The sequence below is a fragment of the Pseudophryne corroboree genome, chromosome 2 (genome assembly GCF_028390025.1).
Source record: "Pseudophryne corroboree isolate aPseCor3 chromosome 2, aPseCor3.hap2, whole genome shotgun sequence".
Taxonomy (NCBI): Eukaryota; Metazoa; Chordata; class Amphibia; order Anura; family Myobatrachidae; genus Pseudophryne; species Pseudophryne corroboree.
In genome coordinates this window covers 613067061-613089258 of record NC_086445.1, presented here as the reverse complement: position 1 = coordinate 613089258, position 22198 = coordinate 613067061, and the positions used below count along the sequence as shown (strand labels likewise).

The 22198-nt window shown below is 46.7% G+C and overlaps 1 protein-coding gene across 3 annotated transcripts in view; it reads left to right on the top strand.

Annotated features, from left to right (window-relative positions):
* NECTIN3 (nectin cell adhesion molecule 3) overlaps nt 1-22198 on the top strand; it is a 408487-nt gene that overhangs the window by 186668 nt on the left and 199621 nt on the right. For all 3 annotated transcript variants that reach the window (XM_063954784.1, XM_063954783.1, XM_063954782.1), the window contains exon 7: nt 11033-11117. In XM_063954784.1, the coding sequence (XP_063810854.1) occupies nt 11033-11117 (85 nt within the window). The remainder of the gene's footprint in view (nt 1-11032; nt 11118-22198) is intronic.

Sequence of the window (22198 nt, the reverse complement as noted above, 5' to 3'; positions counted from 1 at the left end):
GATTCTCAACCTCAGCCTGTTGTGACAGATTTTACTGCACTAAAAATGTCCTGTCTTTGGGTGAAAACACATAGGATCTGGGATAAGTTCCCGGATCCATGTATTTTCGTGATTGCGGCCACAAAAAAAAGGTACTTATCAGTGATTTTGTTTCACCTGCCTCTGGGAAGGCAAAAGAAAATCCCTGATAGTGCCAGCTATCAGGGACAATTGAATAACCCCAGGGATCAATCAGCCGCAGTATTTACAGTGACTAATTAAATTCCTCTTTAAGTGTTCTGTTCAAAATTATTTCTATCAGTCTTGTTCTGCTGGAAGTACTCCAACCATATCACAAAGTCCTATGAATTGACACTATCATCATACTCACTCTATTTGTAGACTCTGCTACATTTACAAATACAGTATGTAATGGTCAAAGAAAAAAGGAACTTAAAGACTGTATCTCAGGAACTTTATACCTCTGCGAAACCTCCTACAGGGATAAATGTATGATACTAATACATATAGCGCCGGTATCTTTACATAGGCCTATCAGAAGCACTAGCCGGAGAGGGGGAGTGAAAATTCCACCCTCCGGCAATCCCATCCACAATGCATCAGCTTAGTGCTGAGGCGCTGAGGCGCTTCCCGGCTGGCTCACTGGGCATGCGCGAGATCTCGCAAGTCTCGCAAGATCTCCTCTGCAGCCCAGAGCCAGCACCTGCCACAGCTAGGGACAGCTCTGTCCCTGCTGTGGAGATAAGGCATCGCCACCTGCAGCTGTCGAAATCGATGACTGCAGGTGTTGGAACTAGTGATGAGCGGGTTCGGTTCCTCGAAAACCGAACCCCCCCCCCCCCCCGAACTTCACCCATTTTACACGGGTCCGAGGCATACTCGGATTCTCCCGTATGGCTCGGTTAACCCGAGCGCGCCCGAACGTCATCATCCCGCTGTCGGATTCTCGCGAGATTCGGATTCTATATAAGGAGCCGCGCGTCGCCGCCATTTTCACTCATGCATTGGAAATGTTAGGGAGAGGACGTGGCTGGCGTCCTCTCCGTTTATTAATGTTGCTGCAAATATTTGTGCTTATTGCTTAATTGTGGGGACTGGGGAGCAGCTGTATTATATAGGAGGAGTACAGTGCAGAGTTTTGCTGATCAGTGACCATCAGTTTTATCCGTTCTCTGCCTGATAAACGCTCCATATCTGTGCTCAGTGTGCTGCATATATCTGTGCTCACACTGCTTTATTGTGGGGACTGGGGACCAGCAGTATTATATAGGAGGAGTACAGTGCAGAGTTTTGCTGACCAGTGACCACCAGTATTATACGTTGTCTGCCTGAAAAACGCTCCATATCTGTGCTCAGTGTGCTGCATATATCTGTGCTCACACTGCTTTATTGTGGGGACTGGGGACAAGCAGTATTATATAGGAGGAGTACAGTGCAGAGTTTTGCTGACCAGTGACCACCAGTATTATACGTTGTCTGCCTGAAAAACGCTCCATATCTGTGCTCAGTGTGCTGCATATATCTGTGCTCACACTGCTTTATTGTGGGGACTGGGGACAAGCAGTATTATATAGGAGGAGTACAGTGCAGAGTTTTGCTGACCAGTGACCACCAGTATTATACGTTGTCTGCCTGAAAAATGCTCCATATCTGTGCTCAGTGTGCTGCATATATCTGTGCTCACACTGCTTTATTGTGGGGACTGGGGACCAACAGTATTATATAGGAGGAGTACAGTGCAGAGTTTTGCTGACCAGTGACCACCAGTATTATACGTTGTCTGCCTGAAAAAACGCTCCATATCTGTGCTCAGTGTGCTGCATATATCTGTGCTCACACTGCTTTATTGTGGGGACTGGGGACCAGCAGTATTATATAGGAGGAGTACAGTGCAGAGTTTTGCTGACCAGTGACCACCAGTATTATACGTTGTCTGCCTGAAAAATGCTCCATATCTGTGCTCAGTGTGCTGCATATATCTGTGCTCACACTGCTTTATTGTGGGGACTGGGGACCAGCAGTATTATATAGGAGGAGTACAGTGCAGAGTTTTGCTGACCAGTGACCACCAGTATTATACGTTGTCTGCCTGAAAAACGCTCCATATCTGTGCTCAGTGTGCTGCATATATCTGTGCTCACACTGCTTTATTGTGGGGACTGGGGACCAGCAGTATTATATAGGAGGAGTACAGTGCAGAGTTTTGCTGACCAGTGACCACCAGTATTATACGTTGTCTGCCTGAAAAATGCTCCATATCTGTGCTCAGTGTGCTGCATATATCTGTGCTCACACTGCTTTATTGTGGGGACTGGGGACCAGCAGTATTATATAGGAGGAGTACAGTGCAGAGTTTTGCTGACAGTGACCACCAGTATATCAGTGACGTGCGGTGGGGTGAGGCAGGTGAGGAAGAGCCTTTCCTGTCATACTTACGTTTGAACCAGAGTTTTGACTGAATAAAATATATGAAAAATACAAATAATCTGTTTGAAATATCTTCTTTGCATTATTCTAACCATTTTTATAGCCAAAACTCTGGAGTAAAAAGTCTATGGCAGGTGAGGCAGTGCCTCACCTGCTTATCTTTTCCGCACATCTCTGATCAAAACTTACCAAATTTCCAGGAGTTTATACTGCAACACCTGTGTATAATGCCCAGATGTACCCTTTGGCTCATATATTGCATGTAAATCTGGCTCTGAGGCTAGCCAGTGCCTCCTGATCCATTTAGCTCACCGCACGTCCCTGCAGTATATATAGCAGTACGGTACGGAAGGCCACTGCTCTACCTACCTCTGTGTCGTCAAGTATACTATCCATCTAGATTCTATACCTGTGGTGCATTTTAGTTTTGCAGTTTGCTGACAGTGACCACCAGTATTTATAGCAGTACGGTACGGAAGGCCACTGCTCTACCTACCTCTGTGTCGACAAGTATACTATCCATCTAGATTCTATACCTGTGGTGCATTTTAGTTTTGCAGTTTGCTGACTGTGACCATCAGTATATATAGCAGTACGGTACGGAAGGCTACTGCTCTACCTACCTCTGTGTCGACAAGTATACTATCCATCTAGATTCTATACCTGTGGTGCATTTTAGTTTTGCAGTTTGCTGACAGTGACCACCAGTATATATAGCAGTACGGTACGGAAGGCCACTGGTCTACCTACCTCTGTGTCGTCAAGTATACTATCCATCCATACCTGTGGTGCATTTCAGTTGTGCGCAGTATATATAGTAGTAGGCCATTGCTATTGATACTGGCATATAATTCCACACATTAAAAAATGGAGAATAAAAATGTGGAGGGTAAAATAGGGAAAGATCAAGATCCACTTCCACCTTGTGCTGAAGCTGCTGCCACTAGTCATGGCCGAGACGATGAAATGCCATCAACGTCGTCTGCCAAGGCCGATGCCCAATGTCATAGTAGAGAGCATGTAAAATCCAAAAAACAAAAGTTCAGTAAAATGACCCAAAAATCAAAATTGAAAGCGTCTGATGAGAAGCGTAAACTTGCCAATATGCGATTTACGACACGGAGTGGCAAGGAACGGCTGAGGCCCTGGCCTATGTTCATGGCTAGTGGTTCAGATTCACATGAGGATGGAAGCACTCATCCTCTCGCTAGAAAAATGAAAAGACTTAAGCTGGCAAAAGCACAGCAAAGAACTGTGCGTTCTTCTAAATCACAAATCCCCAAGGAGAGTCCAATTGTGTCGGTTGCGATGCCTGACCTTCCCAACACTGGACGGGAAGAGCTTGCGCCTTCCACCATTTGCACGCCCCCTGCAAGTGCTGGAAGGAGCACCCGCAGTCCAGTTCCTGATAGTCAAATTGAAGATGTCACTGTTGAAGTACACCAGGATGAGGATATGGGTGTTGCTGGCGCTGGGGAGGAAATTGACAAGGAGAATTCTGATGGTGAGGTGGTTTATTTAAGTCAGGCACCCGGGGAGACACCTGTTGTCCGTGGGACGAATATGGCCATTGACATGCCTGGTCAAAATACAAAAAAAATCACCTCTTCGGTGTGGAATTATTTCAACACAAATGCGGACAACAGGTGTCAAGCCGTGTGTTGCCTTTGTCAAGCTGTAATAAGTAGGGGTAAGGACGTTTACCACCTAGGAACATCCTCCCTTATACGTCACCTGGACCGCATTCATCAGAAGTCAGTGACAAGTTCAAAAACTTTGGATGACAGCGGAAGCAGTCCACTGACCACTAAATCCCTTCCTCTTGTAACCAAGCTCCTGCAAACCACACCACCAACTCCCTCAGTGTCAATTTCCACCTTACACAGGAAAGCCAATAGTCCTGCAGGCCATGTCACTGGCAAGTCTGACGAGTCCTCTGCTGCCTGGGATTCCTCCAATGCATCCTTGAGTGTAACGCCTACTGCTGCTGGCGCTGCTGTTGTTGCTGCTGCTGGGAGTCGATCGTTATCCAAGAGGGGAAGTCGGAAGACCACTTGTACTACTTCCAGTAAGCAATTGACTGTCCAACAGTCCTTTGCGAGGAAGATGAAATATCACAGCAGTCATCCTGCTGCAAAGCGGATAACTCAGGTCTTGTCAGCCTGGGTGGTTAGAAACGTGTGTCCGGTATCCACCGTTAATTCACAGGCAACTAGAGACTTGATTGAGGTACTGTGTCCCCGGTACCAAATACCATCTAGGTTCCATTTCTCTAGGCAGGCGATACCGAAAATGTACACAGACGTCAGAAAAAGAGTCACCAGTGTCCTAAAAAATGCAGTTGTACCCAATGTCCACTTAACCACGGACATGTGGACAAGTGGAGCAGGGCAGACTCAGGACTATATGACTGTGACAGCCCACTGGGTAGATGTATTGCCTCCCGCAGCAAGAACAGCAGCGGCGGCACCAGTAGCAGCATCTCGCAAACGCCAACTCGTTCCTAGGCAGGCTACGCTTTGTATCACCGCTTTCCATAAGAGGCACACAGCTGACAACCTCTTACGGAAACGGAGGAACATCATCGCAGAATGGCTTACCCCAATTGGACTCTCCTGGGGATTTGTGACATCGGACAACGCCACCAATATTGTGCGTGCATTACATCTGGGCAAATTCCAGCACGTCCCATGTTTTGCACATACATTGAATTTGGTGGTGCAGAATTATTTAAAAAACGACAGGGGCGTGCAAGAGATGCTGTCGGTGGCCCGAAGAATTGCGGGCCACTTTTGTTATTCAGCCACCGCGTGCCGAAGACTGGAGCACCAGCAAACAGTCCTGAACCTGCCCTGCCATCATCTGAAGCAAGAGGTGGTAACGAGGTGGAATTCAAGCCTCTATATGCTTCAGAGGATGGAGGAGCAGCAAAAGGCCATTCAAGCCTATACATCTGCCCACGATATAGGCAAAGGAGGGGGAATGCACCTGACTCAAGCGCAGTGGAGAATGATTTAAACGTTGTGCAAGGTTCTGCAACCCTTTGAACTTGCCACACGTGAAGTCAGTTCAGACACTGCCAGCCTGAGTCAGGTCATTCCCCTCATCAGGCTTTTGCAGAAGAAGCTGGAGACATCGAAGGAGGAGCTAAAACAGAGCGATTCCGCTAGGCATGTGAGACTTGTGGATGGAGCCCTTAATTCGCTTAACCAGGATTCACGGGTGGTCAATCTGTTGAAATCAGAGCACTACATTTTGGCCACCGTGCTCGATCCTAGATTTAAAACCTACATTGTATCTCTCTTTCCAGCAGACACAAGTCTGCAGAGGTTCAAAGACCTGCTGGTGAGAAAATTGTCAAGTCAAGCGGAACGTGACCCGTCAACAGCTCCTCCTTCACATTCTCCCGCTACTGGGGGTGCGAGGAAAAGGCTAAGAATTCCGAGCCCACCCGCTGGCGGTGATGCAGAGCAGTCTGGAGCGAGTGCTGACATCTGGTCCAGACTGAAGGACCTGCCAACGATTACTGACATGTCGTCTACTGTCACTGCATATGATTCTCTCACCATTGAAAGAATGGTGGAGGATTATATGAGTGACCGCATCCAAGTAGGCACGTCAGACAGTCCGTACGTATACTGGCAGGAAAAAGAGGCAATTTGGAGGCCCTTGCACAAACTGGCTTTATTCTACCTAAGTTGCCCTCCCTCCAGTGTGTACTCCGAAAGAGTGTTTAGTGCAGCCGCTCACCTTGTCAGCAATCGGCGTACGAGGTTACTTCCAGAAAATGTGGAGAAGATGATGTTCATCAAAATGAATTAAAATCAATTCCTCCGTGGAGACATTCACCAGCAGCAATTGCCTCCAGAAAGTACACAGGGATCTGAGATGGTGGATTCCAGTGGGGACGAATTAATAATCTGTGAGGAGGGGGATGTACACAGTGAAAGGGGTGAGGAATCGGAGGATGATGATGAGGTGGACATCTTGCCTCTGTAGAGCCAGTTTGTGCAAGGAGAGATTGATTGCTTCTTTTTTGGTGGGGGCCCAAACCAACCAGTCATTTCAGTCACAGTCGTGTGGCAGACCCTGTCGCTGAAATGATGGGTTCGTTAAAGTGTGCATGTCCTGTTTATACAACATAAGGGTGGGTGGGAGGGCCCAAGGACTATTCCATCTCGCACCTCTTTTTTCTTTCATTTTTCTTTGCATCATGTGCTGTTTGGGGACTATTTTTTTAAGTGCCATCCTGTCTGACACTGCAGTGCCACTCCTAGATGGGCCAGGTGTTTGTGTCGGCCACTTGTGTCGCTTAGCTTAGTCACACAGCGACCTTGGTGCGCCTCTTTTTTTCTTTGCATCATGTGCTGTTTGGGGACAATTTTTTTGAAGTGCCATCCTGTCTGACACTGCAGTGCCACTCCTAGATGGGCCAGGTGTTTGTGTCGGCCACTTGTGTCGCTTAGCTTAGTCACACAGCGACCTTGGTGCGCCTCTTTTTTTCTTTGCATCATGTGCTGTTTGGGGACTATTTTTTTGAAGTGCCATCCTGCCTGACACTGCAGTGCCACTCCTAGATGGGCCAGGTGTTTGTGTCGGCCACTTGTGTCGCTTAGCTTAGTCACACAGCGACCTTGGTGCGCCTCTTTTTTTCTTTGCATCATGTGCTGTTTGGGGACTATTTTTTTGAAGTGCCATCCTGCCTGACACTGCAGTGCCACTCCTAGATGGGCCAGGTGTTTGTGTAGGCCACTTGTGTCGCTTAGCTTAGCCATCCAGCGACCTTGGTGCAAATTTTAGGACTAAAAATAATATTGTGAGGTGTGAGGTGTTCAGAATAGACTGAAAATGAGTGTAAATTATGGTTATCGAGGTTAATAATACTATGGGATCAAAATGACCCCCAAATTCTATGATTTAAGCTGTTTTTGAGGTTTTTTTGTAAAAAAAACACCCGAATCCAAAACACACCCGAATCTGACAAAAAAAATTCAGGTAAGGTTTTGGCAAAACGCGTCCGAATCCAAAACACGGCCGCGGAACCGAATCCAAAACCAAAACACAAAACCCGAAAAATTTCCGGTGCACATCTCTAGTTGGAACGATCAGCGAGGCTGACCATTCATACATTGCCATGCGCATCGGTGCGCTGATGCCTTTTCCCGCCATATGGTCGATTCATACATTGACCCCAGAGGGGTATATTCAATTAAGGTCGAAACTGCCGTCTTGTTGAAAAGACGGCAGTTTTCGACTTTTTCAGGTCGGAAGGGGTTCCGACCTATTCAGTCCCCAGCTCTTTTATTCGACAAGTCTGGGAATTCGACTTGTCAAATAGTACGTGAATCGGCAGTATAGCTGCTGATTCACGTGCTTCTGAGGGAAACGGGGCCAAATTCGACAGGTTTTGGCCCCATTTCCGACCATCTCAGTTCAACTTAAAAAAAAGTCGAACTTAGATGAGGGACCTGAGAGGAGGAGAGGGGGGAGAGCCATGGGCAGACGGGGGACAGCAGCACTACAGCACAGCGCTGCAGGAGGATGTGGCACAGCCACCACTCACGGCAGCATCCACCCGGCTCCAGCAAGTGAGATCAAGCTTGCTGGAGCCGAGTGGACGCTGCCGGGAGGTCTGGCGGCTGTGCCACATCCTCCTGCAGCGCTACTGTCCACCGTCTGCCTGCGGCTCTCCCCCCTCTCCGGTCCCTCATCTCAATTCGACTTTTTTCTAAAGTCGAATTGAGATGGGCATTGAATAGCCCTTGTCAGATCCATTCCAACAAATGCATGTAGCAATGGATCCGACCTCAATTGAATATAATGATGTCTTGCAGAATTTCATTTTTGCAATATTCCGCAAATACACTAATCTCTTTCCCTAAATTAAGGACTTGTGCACACGGATGATTTGCATGTGTGTGTAGTTGACATAAGCCTTCAAGGAAAATAAAGTTATGCTCCTGCTTATACTTAGATGCTAACATTATCTTGCAAATGATCACAGTTCCTATAAAGCTGTCCCTGCTCTGTTTTCCAATTGATAGTTTTATTTTCTATTGAATATAAGCAGCAACAATATCCCTCTTACCTCCTTTGCATAATGCAAAAAGAGATAAAAGGTAACATAATAGTACAAGCAGCATTTCCAGTAACATAATACAACTCATTCCGTCCTATAATAATTAGTCAGTCACATGATAGAGGTCACCCTTCAGTGATTTCTAATAACGTTATACACTGCTCAAAAAAATAAAGGGAACACTTAAACAACACAATGTAACGCCAAGTCAATCACACTTCTGTGAAATCAAACTGTCCACTTAGGAAGCAACACTGATTGACAATAAATTTCACATGCTGTTGTGCAAATGGAATAGACAACAGGTGGAATTATAGGCGATTAGCAAGACACCCCCAATAAATGAGTTGTTCTGCAGGTGGTGACCACAGACCACATCTCAGCTCCTATGCTTTCTGGCTGATGTTTTGGTCACTTTTGAAAGCTGGCGGTGCTTTCACTCTAGTGGTAGCATGAGACAGAGTCTTCAACCCACACAAGTGGCTCAGGTAGTGCAGCTCATCCAGGATGGCACATCAATGCGAGCTGTGGCAAGAAGGTTTGCTGTGTCTGTCAGCATAGTGTCCAGAGCATGGAGGCGCTACCAGGAGACAGGCCAGTACATCAGGAGACGTGGAGGAGGCCGTAGGAGGGCAACAACCCAGCAGCAGGACCGCTACCTCCGCCTTTGTGCAAGGAGGAACAGGAGGAGCACTGCCAGAGCCCTGCTAAATGACCTCCAGCAAGCCACAGATGTGCATGTGTCTACTCAAACTATCAGAAACAGACTCCATGAGGGTGGTATGAGGGCCCAACGTCCACAGGTGGGGGTTGTGCTTACAGCCCAAGACCGTGCAGGATGTTTGGCATTTGCCAGAGATCACCAAGATTGGCAAATTCGCCACTGGCGCCCTGTGCTCTTCACAGATGAAAGCAGGTTCTCACTGAGCACATGTGACAGACGTGACAGAGTCTGGAGACGCCAAGGAGAATGTTCTGCTGCCTGCAACATCCTCCAGCATGACCGGTTTGGCAGTGGGTCAGTAATGGTGTGGGGTGGCATTTCTTTGGGGGGCCGCACAGCCCTCCATGTGCTCGCCAGAGGTAGCTTGACTGCCATTAGGTACCGAGATGAGATTCTCAGACCCCTTGTGAGACCATGTGCTGGTGCGGTTGGCCCTGGGTTCCTCCTAATGCAAGACAATGCTAGACCTCATGTGGCTGGAGTGTGTCAGCAGTTCCTGCAAGACGAAGGCATTGATGCTATGGACTGGCCCGCCTGTTCCCCAGACCTGAATCCAATTGAGCACATCTGGGACATCATGTCTCGCTCCATCCACCAACGCCACGTTGCACCACAGACTGTCCAGGAGTTGGCAGATGCTTTAGTCCAGGTCTGGGAGGAGATCCCTCAGGAGACCATCCGCCACCTCATCAGGAGCATGCCCAGGCATTGTAGGGAGGTCATACAGGCACGTGGAGGCCACACACACTACTGAGCCTCATTTTGACTTGCTTTAAGGACATTACATCAAAGTTGGATCAGCCTGTAGTGTGTTTTTCCACTTTAATTTTGAGTGTGACTCCAAATCCAGACGTCCATGGGTTAATAAATTTGATATCCATTGATAATTTTTGTGTGATTTTGTTGTCAGCACATTCAACTATGTAAAGAACAAAGTATTTAATAAGAATATTTCATTCATTCAGATCTAAGATGTGTTATTTTAGTGTTCCCTTTATTTTTTTGAGCAGTGTAATTTACAGTACCAGATGATACATTATACATTATATTATTATTATTATTATCATCATCATCATCATCATCATCATCAAATGGCTTTTCACTCAAACATTGAATACATTCACAGTCTAAACCAATTGTAAATAATTACTAAATTAATTGCAAAACAAGTCAAGCTATTACCATATTCATATATTTAGTACGAACAGCGTCTTTTTATACTTTTTATGTACGACACATTTGACATATATTGTATTGTAACCTGTTTTGTCAGATCAATGATATACTGTATGCATGTCGCCAATCTTGGCAATGTACATGGGTTCATGCTCACTTTCATAGAGTAGGACTCCATTCCGTTTAATAAGTAAGGCTTGCTCTACGATTCATCAGCCTTTTTGTGACATTTTAGTGTTGCTTGGTCTGTATTCATGCAGTCGTAGATTTATATTACAAGTCTGTGATGCAGAGGTTCCCAAACTTTGTCCTCAAGGCACCCAGGTTTTACGTATATCCATACTTGGCCACAGGTGACTTAATTAGTACCTTATCCATTTCATTTAACTATCTGTGCTGAGACATGGATATAAAACCTGGACTATTAGAGTGCCTTGAGGACTGAGTTTGGGAACCACTGATGTAATGAATAAAATTCAGACTACATGAAAATATTGTCAATATTAAAGAACATTACTGAACAAATATATTTTATGCACATCAAAAGAGCATTATTAAACACAAATAATTGTTTTTTATTGAATTTATTATTGCCTTAATGGGTTATGTTACTTATGTTTTGACAGAATTGAGCTTCCACCTACACATAAACCCAGTTCTGCTTCCGCAGGCCATTTTGTTTCTGTTGTTGGTAGAGAATACCTTTACAAGGTAGGCTACAACGTCTCTGTCCATGAAAAATGGTATTATACAATAATTTTACTATTTGTAGAGATTGTCAATATTAGATTTTGTAATATAATTTAAAATGTTGCCATAAGATAAAGTTAATTACTAATCAATGACTTACTCATTTCTTATTTGTATACTGTATAACCGATACTTAGACTTACCATACCATCCCTTTAAACCGGGACACTCATGTATTACAATGGTTCTGTGGCTGAAAAAAAATTGGTGAAGCGCAGGCTTGAAGTTAGCCAGTTACAGAACCTGTGTAATTCATTAGTGTCCTGGTTTTAAGGGATAGTATGGTGAGCCTACCGATACTAAATATCCATGGTTGTTATGACATTATAATAGTATTAGTACAGTACTGGATACCACTTGATTACCTAACATCCTAAAAATTGCGTTTTTAACATATTTTCCATTATTACTGTAAACCCCATTTTCCTATGGTGATGATGGTGGAAGTGTATTATTTTTCTCTAACGTCCTAGTGGATGCTGGGAACTCCGTAAGGACCATGGGGAGTAGCGGGCTCCGAAGGAGGCTGGGCACTCTAGAAAGATTTATGACTACCTGGTGTGCACTGGCTCCTCCCACTATGACCCTCCTCCAAGCCTCAGTTAGATTTCGTGCCCGGCCGAGGTTGGATGCACACTAGGGGCTCTCCTGAGCCCTTAGAAAGAAAGTATAGTTTTAGGTTTTTTATTTTCAGTGAGACCTGCTGGCAACAGGCTCACTGCAGCGAGGGACTAAGGGGAGAAGAAGCGAACTCGCCTGCTTGCAGCCGGATTGGGCTTCTTAGGCTACTGGACACCATTAGCTCCAGAGCCGCGCCGCCGTCCCCCTTACAGAGCCAGAAGCAAGAAGAGGTCCGGAAAAACGGCGGCAGAAGACATCAGTCTTCACCAAGGTAGCGCACAGCACTGCAGCTGTGCGCCATTGCTCCTCATGCACACTTCACACTCCGGTCACTGAGGGTGCAGGGCGCTTGGGGGGGGGGCGCCCTGAGCAGCAATAAAAACACCTTGGCTGGCAAAAATACCACAATATATAGCCCCAGAGGCTATATATGTGGTAAATACCCCTGCCAGAATCCAGAAAAAAAGCGGGAGAATAGTCCGCGGAAAAGGGGCGGAGCTATCTCCCTCAGACACACTGGCGCCATTTCTCCTTCACAGATCCGCTGGAAGGAAGCTCCCTGGCTCTCCCCTGCAGTCTACACTACAGAACAGGGTAAAAACAGAGAGGGGGGGCACTAAATTTGGGCGCAATATATATATATAATATAAAAAGCAGCTATAGGGGACATAACTCAGTTAGTCCCTGCATTATATAGCGCTCTGGTGTGTGCTGGCATACTCTCACTCTGTCCCCCCAAAGGGCTTTTGTGGGTCCTGTCCTCATTCGGAGCATTCCTTGTGTGTGTGCGGTGTGTCGGTGCGGCTGTGTCGACATGTTTGATGAGGATAATGATGTGGAGGCAGAGCAGATGCCTTTAGAAGGGATGTCACCCCCTGCGGGGCAGACACCTGAGTGGATGGGCTTATGGAAAGTAATGAGTGCACGTATAGACTCCTTATATAAGAAAATCGACGACATGCCTAATGTGGGACAGCCGACTTCTCAGCTCGTGCCTGCCCAGGCGTCGCATGGGTCGTCAGGGGCTCTAAAACGCCCGCTACCTCAAGCAGACCCAGATGTCGACACTGATACTGACACCAGTGTCGACGACGATGAGTCAAACCTGATGCCCACTAAGGCCATTCACTGCATGATTGAGGCAATGAAAGAGGTGTTAAACATTTCTGATATAACTACAGGTACCACTAAAAAGGGTATTATGTTTAGAGAGAAAAAACTACCCGTAGTTTTTCCCCCATCAGATGAATTAAATGAAGTGTGTGAAGAAGCGTGGGCTTTCCCTGATAAAAAATTGTTAATTCCTAAGAAGGTACTAATGGCGTTCCCTTTCCCGCTAGAGGATAGGTCACGTTGGGAAACACCCCCTAGAGTGGATAAAGCGCTCACACGTTTGTCTAAAAAGGTGGCACTACCGTCTCCGGATACGGCCGCCCTCAAGGAACCTGCTGATAGAAAGCAGGAGGCAATCCTGAAGTCTGTATATACACACACAGGCATTATACTTAGGCCAGCTATTGCGTCAGCTTGGATGTGCAGTGCTGCCGCTGCATGGTCAGATAAACTGTCAGAAAATATTGACACATTAGACAGAGACACGATCCTGTTAACCATAGACCATATAAAAGACTCAGTCTTATATATGAGAGATGCACAGAGGGAAATCTGCCGACTGGCATCTAAAGTAAGTGCATTGTCCATTTCTGCTAGGAGAGGCTTATGGACTCGCCAGTGGACAGGAGATGCAGATTCAAAAAAGCACATGGAAGTGTTACCATATAAGGGTGAGGAACTATTTGGGGATGGTCTCTCGGACCTAGTTTCCACAGCAACGGCTGGGAAGTCAGCATTTTTACCCCATGTCCCCTCACAGCCTAAGAAGGCGCCGTTTTATCAGGTTCAGTCCTTTCGGACCCAGAAAAACAGGCGTGGAAAAGGCGGGTCTTTTCTGTCCAGAGGCAGAGGTAGGGGAAAAAGGCTGCAACAAACAGCAGGTTCCCAGGAGCAAAAGTCCTCCCCCGCTTCTTCTTCCAAGTCCGCCGCATGACGGTGGGGCTCCACAGGCGGAGCCAGGTACGGTGGGGGGTCGCCTCAAAAATTTCAGCGATCAGTGGGTTCGCTCACAGGTGGATCCCTGGATCCTGCAAATAGTATCTCAGGGGTACAAGCTGGAATTCGAGGCGTCCCCACCCCACCGGTTCCTAAAATCTGCCTTGCCGATTGCTCCCTCAGACAGGGAGGCGGTGCTAGCGGCAATTCACAAGCTGTATTCCCAGCAGGTGATAATCAAGGTACCCCTACTTCAACAAGGCCGGGGTTATTATTCCACACTATTTGTGGTACCGAAACCGGACGGTTCGGTGAGACCCATTCTCAATTTGAAATCCTTGAACACATACATAAAGAAATTCAAGTTCAAGATGGAATCGCTCAGGGCGGTTATTGCAAGCCTGGACGAGGGGGATTACATGGTATCCCTGGACATCAAGGATGCTTACTTGCATGTCCCCATTTACCATCCTCACCAGGAGTACCTCAGATTTGTGGTACAGGATTGCCATTACCAATTCCAGACGCTGCCGTTTGGACTGTCCACGGCACCGAGGGTATTTACCAAGGTTATGGCGGAAATGATGATACTCCTTCGAAGAAAGGGAGTTTTAATTATCCCGTACTTGGACGATCTCCTAATAAAAGCGAGGTCCAAGGAACAGTTGTTGGTGGGAGTAGCACTATCTCAGGAAGTGCTGCACCAGCACGGCTGGATTCTGAATATCCCAAAGTCACAGCTGGTTCCGACGACACGGCTACTGTTCCTGGGTATGATTCTGGATACAGTCCAGAGAAAAGTGTTTCTCCCGGAGGAGAAAGCCAGGGAGTTGTCATCTCTAGTCAGAGACCTCCTGAAACCAAAACAGGTATCAGTGCATCGCTGCACGCGGGTCCTGGGAAAGATGGTGGCTTCTTACGAAGCAATTCCCTTCGGCAGGTTCCATGCCAGAATCTTTCAGTGGGACCTGTTGGGCCAGTGGTCCGGATCGCATCTTCAGATGCATCGATTAATAACCCTGTCTCCAAGAACCAGGGTGTCTCTACTGTGGTGGCTGCAGAGTGCCCATCTTCTAGAGGGCCGCAGGTTCGGCATACAGGACTGGGTCCTGGTGACCACGGATGCCAGCCTTCGAGGCTGGGGGGCAGTCACACAGGGAAAAAACTTCCAAGGACTATGGTCGAGTCAGGAGACTTCCCTTCACATAAATATTCTGGAACTAAGGGCCATCTACAATGCCCTAAGTCAAGCAAAATCCCTGCTCCTACACCAGCCGGTGCTGATCCTGTCAGACAACATCACGGCAGTCGCCCATGTAAATCGACAGGGCGGCACAAGAAGCAGGATGGCGATGGCAGAAGCCACAAGAATTCTCCGATGGGCAAAGAATCATGTACTAGCACTGTCAGCAGTGTTCATTCCGGGAGTGGACAACTGGGAAGCAGACTTCCTCAGCAGACACGACCTCCACCCGGGAGAGTGGGGACTTCATCCAGAAGTCTTCCAGATGCTGGTAAACCGTTGGGAAAAACCACAGGTGGACATGATGGCGTCCCGCCTCAACAAAAAGTTGAAAAGATATTGCGCCAGGTCAAGGGACCCTCAGGCGATAGCTGTAGACGCTCTAGTGACACCATGGGTGTACCAGTCGGTTTATGTGTTCCCTCCTCTGCCTCTCATACCAAAGGTATTGAGAATAATAAGAAAGCGAGGAGTAAACACAATTCTCGTGGTTCCGGATTGGCCAAGGCGAGCGTGGTACCCGGAACTTCAAGAGATGCTCTCAGAGGACCCGTGGCCTCTACCGCTCAGACAGGACCTGATACAGCAGGGGCCCTGTCTGTTCCAAGACTTACCGCGGCTGCGTTTGACGGAAGAAGTCATTCCTACGCTTATTAAGGCCAGGAAAGATGTTACGGCAACGCATTATCACCGTATATGGCGAAAATATGTTGCATGGTGCGAGGCCAATAAGGCCCCAACAGAGGAATTTCAACTAGGTCGATTTCTGCATTTCCTGCAAGCAGGAGTGGATATGGGCCTAAAACTAGGCTCCATTAAAGTACAGATCTCGGCTCTGTCGATTTTCTTTCAAAAAGAACTAGCTTCAGTACCTGAAGTTCAGACTTTTGTAAAAGGAGTGCTGCATATTCAGCCCCCGTTTGTGCCTCCAGTGGCACCTTGGGATCTCAACGTGATGTTGAGTTTCTTAAAATCACATTGGTTTGAGCCACTTAAAACCGTGGATCTGAAATATCTCACGTGGAAAGAGGTCATGTTATTAGCCTTGGCTTCAGCCAGGCGAGTGTCAGAATTGGCGGCTTTATCATGTAAAAGCCCTTATCTGATTTTCCATATGGATAGGGCAGAGTTGCGGACTCGTCCCCAATTTCTCCCTAAGGTGGTGTCAGCGTTTCACCTGAACCAGCCTATTGTGGTGCCGGCGGCTACTAGTGAATTGGAGGACTCCAAGTTGCTAGACGTTGTCAGGGCCCTGAAAATATATGTTTCCAGGACGGCTGGAGTCAGAAAATCTGACTCGCTGTTTATCCTGTATGCACCCAACAAGCTGGGTGCTCCTGCTTCTAAGCAGTCTATTGCTCGCTGGATTTGTAGTACAATTCAGCTTGCACATTCTGTGGCAGGCATACCACAGCCAAAATCTGTAAAGGCCCATTCCACAAGGGAAGGTGGGCTCATCTTGGGCGGCTGCCCGAGGGGTCTCGGCTTTACAACTTTGCCGAGCAGCTACTTGGTCAGGGGCAAATACGTTTGCAAAATTCTACAAATTTGATACCCTGGCTGAGGAGGACCTGGAGTTCTCTCATTCGGTGCTACAGAGTCATCTGCACTCTCCCGCCCGTTTGGGAGCTTTGGTATAATCCCCATGGTCCTTACGGAGTTCCCAGCATCCACTAGGACGTTAGAGAAAATAAGAATTTACTCACCGGTAATTCTATTTCTCGTAGTCCGTAGTGGATGCTGGGCGCCCATCCCAAGTGCGGATTGTCTGCAATACTTGTAAATAGTTATTGTTAACTAAAGGGTTATTGTTGAGCCATCTGTTGAGAGGCTCAGTTGTTTTCATACTGTCAAACTGGATATAGTATCACGAGTTGTACGGTGTGATTGGTGTGGCTGGTAAGAGTCTTACCCGGGATTCTAAATCCTTCCTTATTATGTCTGCTCGTCCGGGCACGGTGTCCTAACTGAGGCTTGGAGGAGGGTCATAGTGGGAGGAGCCAGTGCACACCAGGTAGTCATAAATCTTTCTAGAGTGCCCAGCCTCCTTCGGAGCCCGCTATTCCCCATGGTCCTTACGGAGTTCCCAGCATCCACTACGGACTACGAGAAATAGAATTACCGGTGAGTAAATTCTTATTTTAAACCAGTGTTTACTAACTCCAGTCCTCAGGGACCCCTAAAAGTGCATGTTTTATAGATCCTCTCAGTATTACAAGTGAAATAATTAGCTCCATCTGTGGATCTTTTAAAATGTTTCATCAATGACTGTGCTCCAACTAGGAGATCTGCCAGACATGTACTGTTATACCCCTTTTCCATAGCAACCCCGAATCTATAAACCTGCCATTTTCCCGGAGTCTCAGTTCCGTGACCCTGGCCGGGAGCAGGATTGGTGACCCAGGATAAGCTAGGTACACACTATACAATTATCTGGCAGATAATCTGCCAGATCTAGCTGGTTGGAATGAAAATCTGGTAATGGATTAAAGAAAATTACAATCTATCATTTGTTCCCAAACACTGGAAAACGAACAAAACCTGTTGTTCATACGAATTGGTTAAACACAAATTTAACCAACTTAGATGAATTTTTTTGACAGTTTTGCAGTGTTTGGGAACAAATGATTTGCTCTCATCCAGTACCAGATTTTAATTCAAACCAGCTAGATCTGGTTTTGCAGTCAGTGGAAAAGGGGTATTAGTGTTCCTGAGAACTTGAGTTGGGAAACACTGTCCTATACCCTTAAACTGGCGACATAGCTACAAGATATCTTTCCAACCAGCCAAATAGTTGGTACAGTAGGTTGGAATATAAATCTAGTAATGTATTATCATCCTTTTTTCTACCGTTTGGGAGCAAACAGCTGATTATCATTAGCTCCCAAAAGCTGGAAAAATATAGAACTATTAATTAGAAAAATTGGTCAAATCCGTTTGAATTACCCAACTTGCCTGAGCGTAAATTTTCATCCATTTTCCGGCATTTGAGAGAAAAAGGACAATTAGTGTTTGCTCACATGCATTAGCAGATTTTCATTCCAACCAGCTATTAAGTTGGCTGGTTGATACTAGAGATGAGCGGGTTCGGTTCCTCGGAATCCGAACCCGCCCGAACTTCAGCTTTTTTTACACGGATCCGAGCGACTCGGATCTTCCCGCCTTGCTCGGTTAACCCGAGCGCGCCCGAACGTCATCATGACGCTGTCGGATTCTCGCGAGGCTCGGATTCTATCGCGAGACTCGGATTCTATATAAGGAGCCGCGCGTCGCCGCCATTTTCACACGTGCATTGAGATTGATAGGGAGAGGACGTGGCTGGCGTCCTCTCCATTTAGATTATAAGAGAGAGAGATTTACTGGAGCTTAGGACTAGGAGGAGTACTGTAGAAGTGTAGAGAGTGCAGAGAGTTTACTAGTGAGTGACCACCAGACAGTGCAGTTTATTTAATATATCCGTTCTCTGCCTGAAAAAAGCGATACACACAGTGACTCAGTCACATACCATATCTGTGTGCACTGCTCAGGCTCAGCCCAGTGTGCTGCATCATCTATATATATTATATATCTGTCTGACTGCTCAGCTCACACAGCTTATAATTGTGGGGGAGACTGGGGAGCACTGCAGTGCCAGTTATAGGTTATAGCAGGAGCCAGGAGTACATAATATTATATTAAAATTAAACAGTGCACACTTTTGCTGCAGGAGTGCCACTGCCAGTGTGACTGACCAGTGACCTGACCACACTGACCACCAGTATAGTTAGTAGTATACTTATATTGTGATTGCCTGAAAAAGTTAAACACTCGTCGTGTGACTTCACTTGTGTGTTGTTGTTTTTTTTATTCTATAAAAATAAAACTCATTCTGCTGACAGACAGTGTCCAGCAGGTCCGTCATTATATAATATATAATATATACCTGTCCGGCTGCAGTAGTGATATATATATATTTTTTATATCATTTATCATCCAGTCGCAGCAGACACAGTACGGTAGTTCACGGCTGTGGCTACCTCTGTGTCTGCACTCGGCAGGCAGTCCGTCCATAATTGTATACCACCTAACCGTGGTTTTTTTTTCTTCTTTATACATACATACTACTACGACATCTCTTTATCAACCAGTCTATATTAGCAGCAGACACAGTACAGTACGGTAGTTCACGGCTGTGGCTACCTCTGTGTCTGCACTCGGCAGGCAGTCCGTCCATAATTGTATACCACCTAACCGTGGTTTTTTTTTCTTTCTTCTTTATACATACATAGTTACATAGACATCTCTTTATCAACCAGTCTATATTAGCAGCAGACACAGTACAGTACGGTAGTTCACGGCTGTGGCTACCTCTGTGTCTGCACTCGGCAGGCAGTCCGTCCATAATTGTATACCACCTAACCGTGGTTTTTTTTTCTTTCTTCTTTATACATACATAGTTACATAGACATCTCTTTATCAACCAGTCTATATTAGCAGCAGACACAGTACAGTACGGTAGTTCACGGCTGTGGCTACCTCTGTGTCTGCACTCGGCAGGCAGTCCGTCCATAATTGTATACCACCTAACCGTGGTTTTTTTTTCTTTCTTCTTTATACATACATACTACTACGACATCTCTTTATCAACCAGTCTATATTATTAGCAGCAGACACAGTACAGTACGGTAGTTCACGGCTGTGGCTACCTCTGTGTCTGCACTCGGCAGGCAGTCCGTCCATAATTGTATACCACCTAACCGTGGTTTTTTTTTCTTTCTTCTTTATACATACATAGTTACATAGACATCTCTTTATCAACCAGTCTATATTAGCAGCAGACACAGTACAGTACGGTAGTTCACGGCTGTGGCTACCTCTGTGTCTGCACTCGGCAGGCAGTCCGTCCATAATTGTATACCACCTAACCGTGGTTTTTTTTTCTTTCTTCTTTATACATACATAGTTACATAGACATCTCTTTATCAACCAGTCTATATTATTAGCAGCAGACACAGTACAGTACGGTAGTTCACGGCTGTGGCTACCTCTGTGTCTGCACTCGGCAGGCAGTCCGTCCATAATTGTATACCACCTAACCGTGGTTTTTTTTTCTTTCTTCTTTATACATACATAGTTACATAGACATCTCTTTATCAACCAGTCTATATTAGCAGCAGACACAGTACAGTATGGTAGTTCACGGCTGTGGCTACCTCTGTGTCTGCACTCGGCAGGCAGTCCATAATTGTATACTAGTATCCATCTCCATTGTTTACCTGAGGTGCCTTTTAGTTGTGCCTATTAAAATATGGAGAACAAAAATGTTGAGGTTCCAAAATTAGGGAAAGATCAAGATCCACTTCCACCTCGTGCTGAAGCTGCTGCCACTAGTCATGGCCGAGACGATGAAATGCCAGCAACGTCGTCTGCCAAGGCCGATGCCCAATGTCATAGTACAGAGCATGTCAAATCCAAAACACCAAATATCAGAAAAAAAAGGACTCCAAAACCTAAAATAAAATTGTCGGAGGAGAAGCGTAAACTTGCCAATATGCCATTTACGACACGGAGTGGCAAGGAACGGCTGAGGCCCTGGCCTATGTTCATGGCTAGTGGTTCAGCTTCACATGAGGATGGAAGCACTCAGCCTCTCGCTAGAAAAATGAAAAGACTCAAGCTGGCAAAAGCAGCACAGCAAAGAACTGTGCATTCTTCGAAATCCCAAATCCACAAGGAGAGTCCAATTGTGTCGGTTGCGATGCCTGACCTTCCCAACACTGGACGTGAAGAGCATGCGCCTTCCACCATTTGCACGCCCCCTGCAAGTGCTGGAAGGAGCACCCGCAGTCCAGTTCCTGATAGTCAGATTGAAGATGTCAGTGTTGAAGTACACCAGGATGAGGAGGATATGTGTGTTGCTGGCGCTGGGGAGGAAATTGACCAGGAGGATTCTGATGGTGAGGTGGTTTGTTTAAGTCAGGCACCCGGGGAGACACCTGTTGTCCGTGGGAGGAATATGGCCGTTGACATGCCAGGTGAAAATACCAAAAAAATCAGCTCTTCGGTGTGGAGGTATTTCACCAGAAATGCGGACAACAGGTGTCAAGCCGTGTGTTCCCTTTGTCAAGCTGTAATAAGTAGGGGTAAGGACGTTAACCACCTCGGAACATCCTCCCTTATACGTCACCTGCAGCGCATTCATAATAAGTCAGTGACAAGTTCAAAAACTTTGGGTGACAGCGGAAGCAGTCCACTGACCAGTAAATCCCTTCCTCTTGTAACCAAGCTCACGCAAACCACCCCACCAACTCCCTCAGTGTCAATTTCCTCCTTCCCCAGGAATGCCAATAGTCCTGCAGGCCATGTCACTGGCAATTCTGACGATTCCTCTCCTGCCTGGGATTCCTCCGATGCATCCTTGCGTGTAACGCCTACTGCTGCTGGCGCTGCTGTTGTTGCTGCTGGGAGTCGATGGTCATCCCAGAGGGGAAGTCGTAAGACCACTTTTACTACTTCCACCAAGCAATTGACTGTCCAACAGTCCTTTGCGAGGAAGATGAAATATCACAGCAGTCATCCTACTGCAAAGCGGATAACTGAGGCCTTGGCATCCTGGGTGGTGAGAAACGTGGTTCCGGTATCCATCATTACTGCAGAGCCAACTAGAGACTTGTTGGAGGTACTGTGTCCCCGGTACCAAATACCATCTAGGTTCCATTTCTCTAGGCAGGCGATACCGAAAATGTACACAGACCTCAGAAAAAGAGTCACCAGTGTCCTAAAAAATGCAGCTGTACCCAATGTCCACTTAACCACGGACATGTGGACAAGTGGAGCAGGGCAGGGTCAGGACTATATGACTGTGACAGCCCACTGGGTAGATGTATGGACTCCCGCCGCAAGAACAGCAGCGGCGGCACCAGTAGCAGCATCTCGCAAACGCCAACTCTTTCCTAGGCAGGCTACGCTTTGTATCACCGCTTTCCAGAATACGCACACAGCTGAAAACCTCTTACGGCAACTGAGGAAGATCATCGCGGAATGGCTTACCCCAATTGGACTCTCCTGTGGATTTGTGGCATCGGACAACGCCAGCAATATTGTGTGTGCATTAAATATGGGCAAATTCCAGCACGTCCCATGTTTTGCA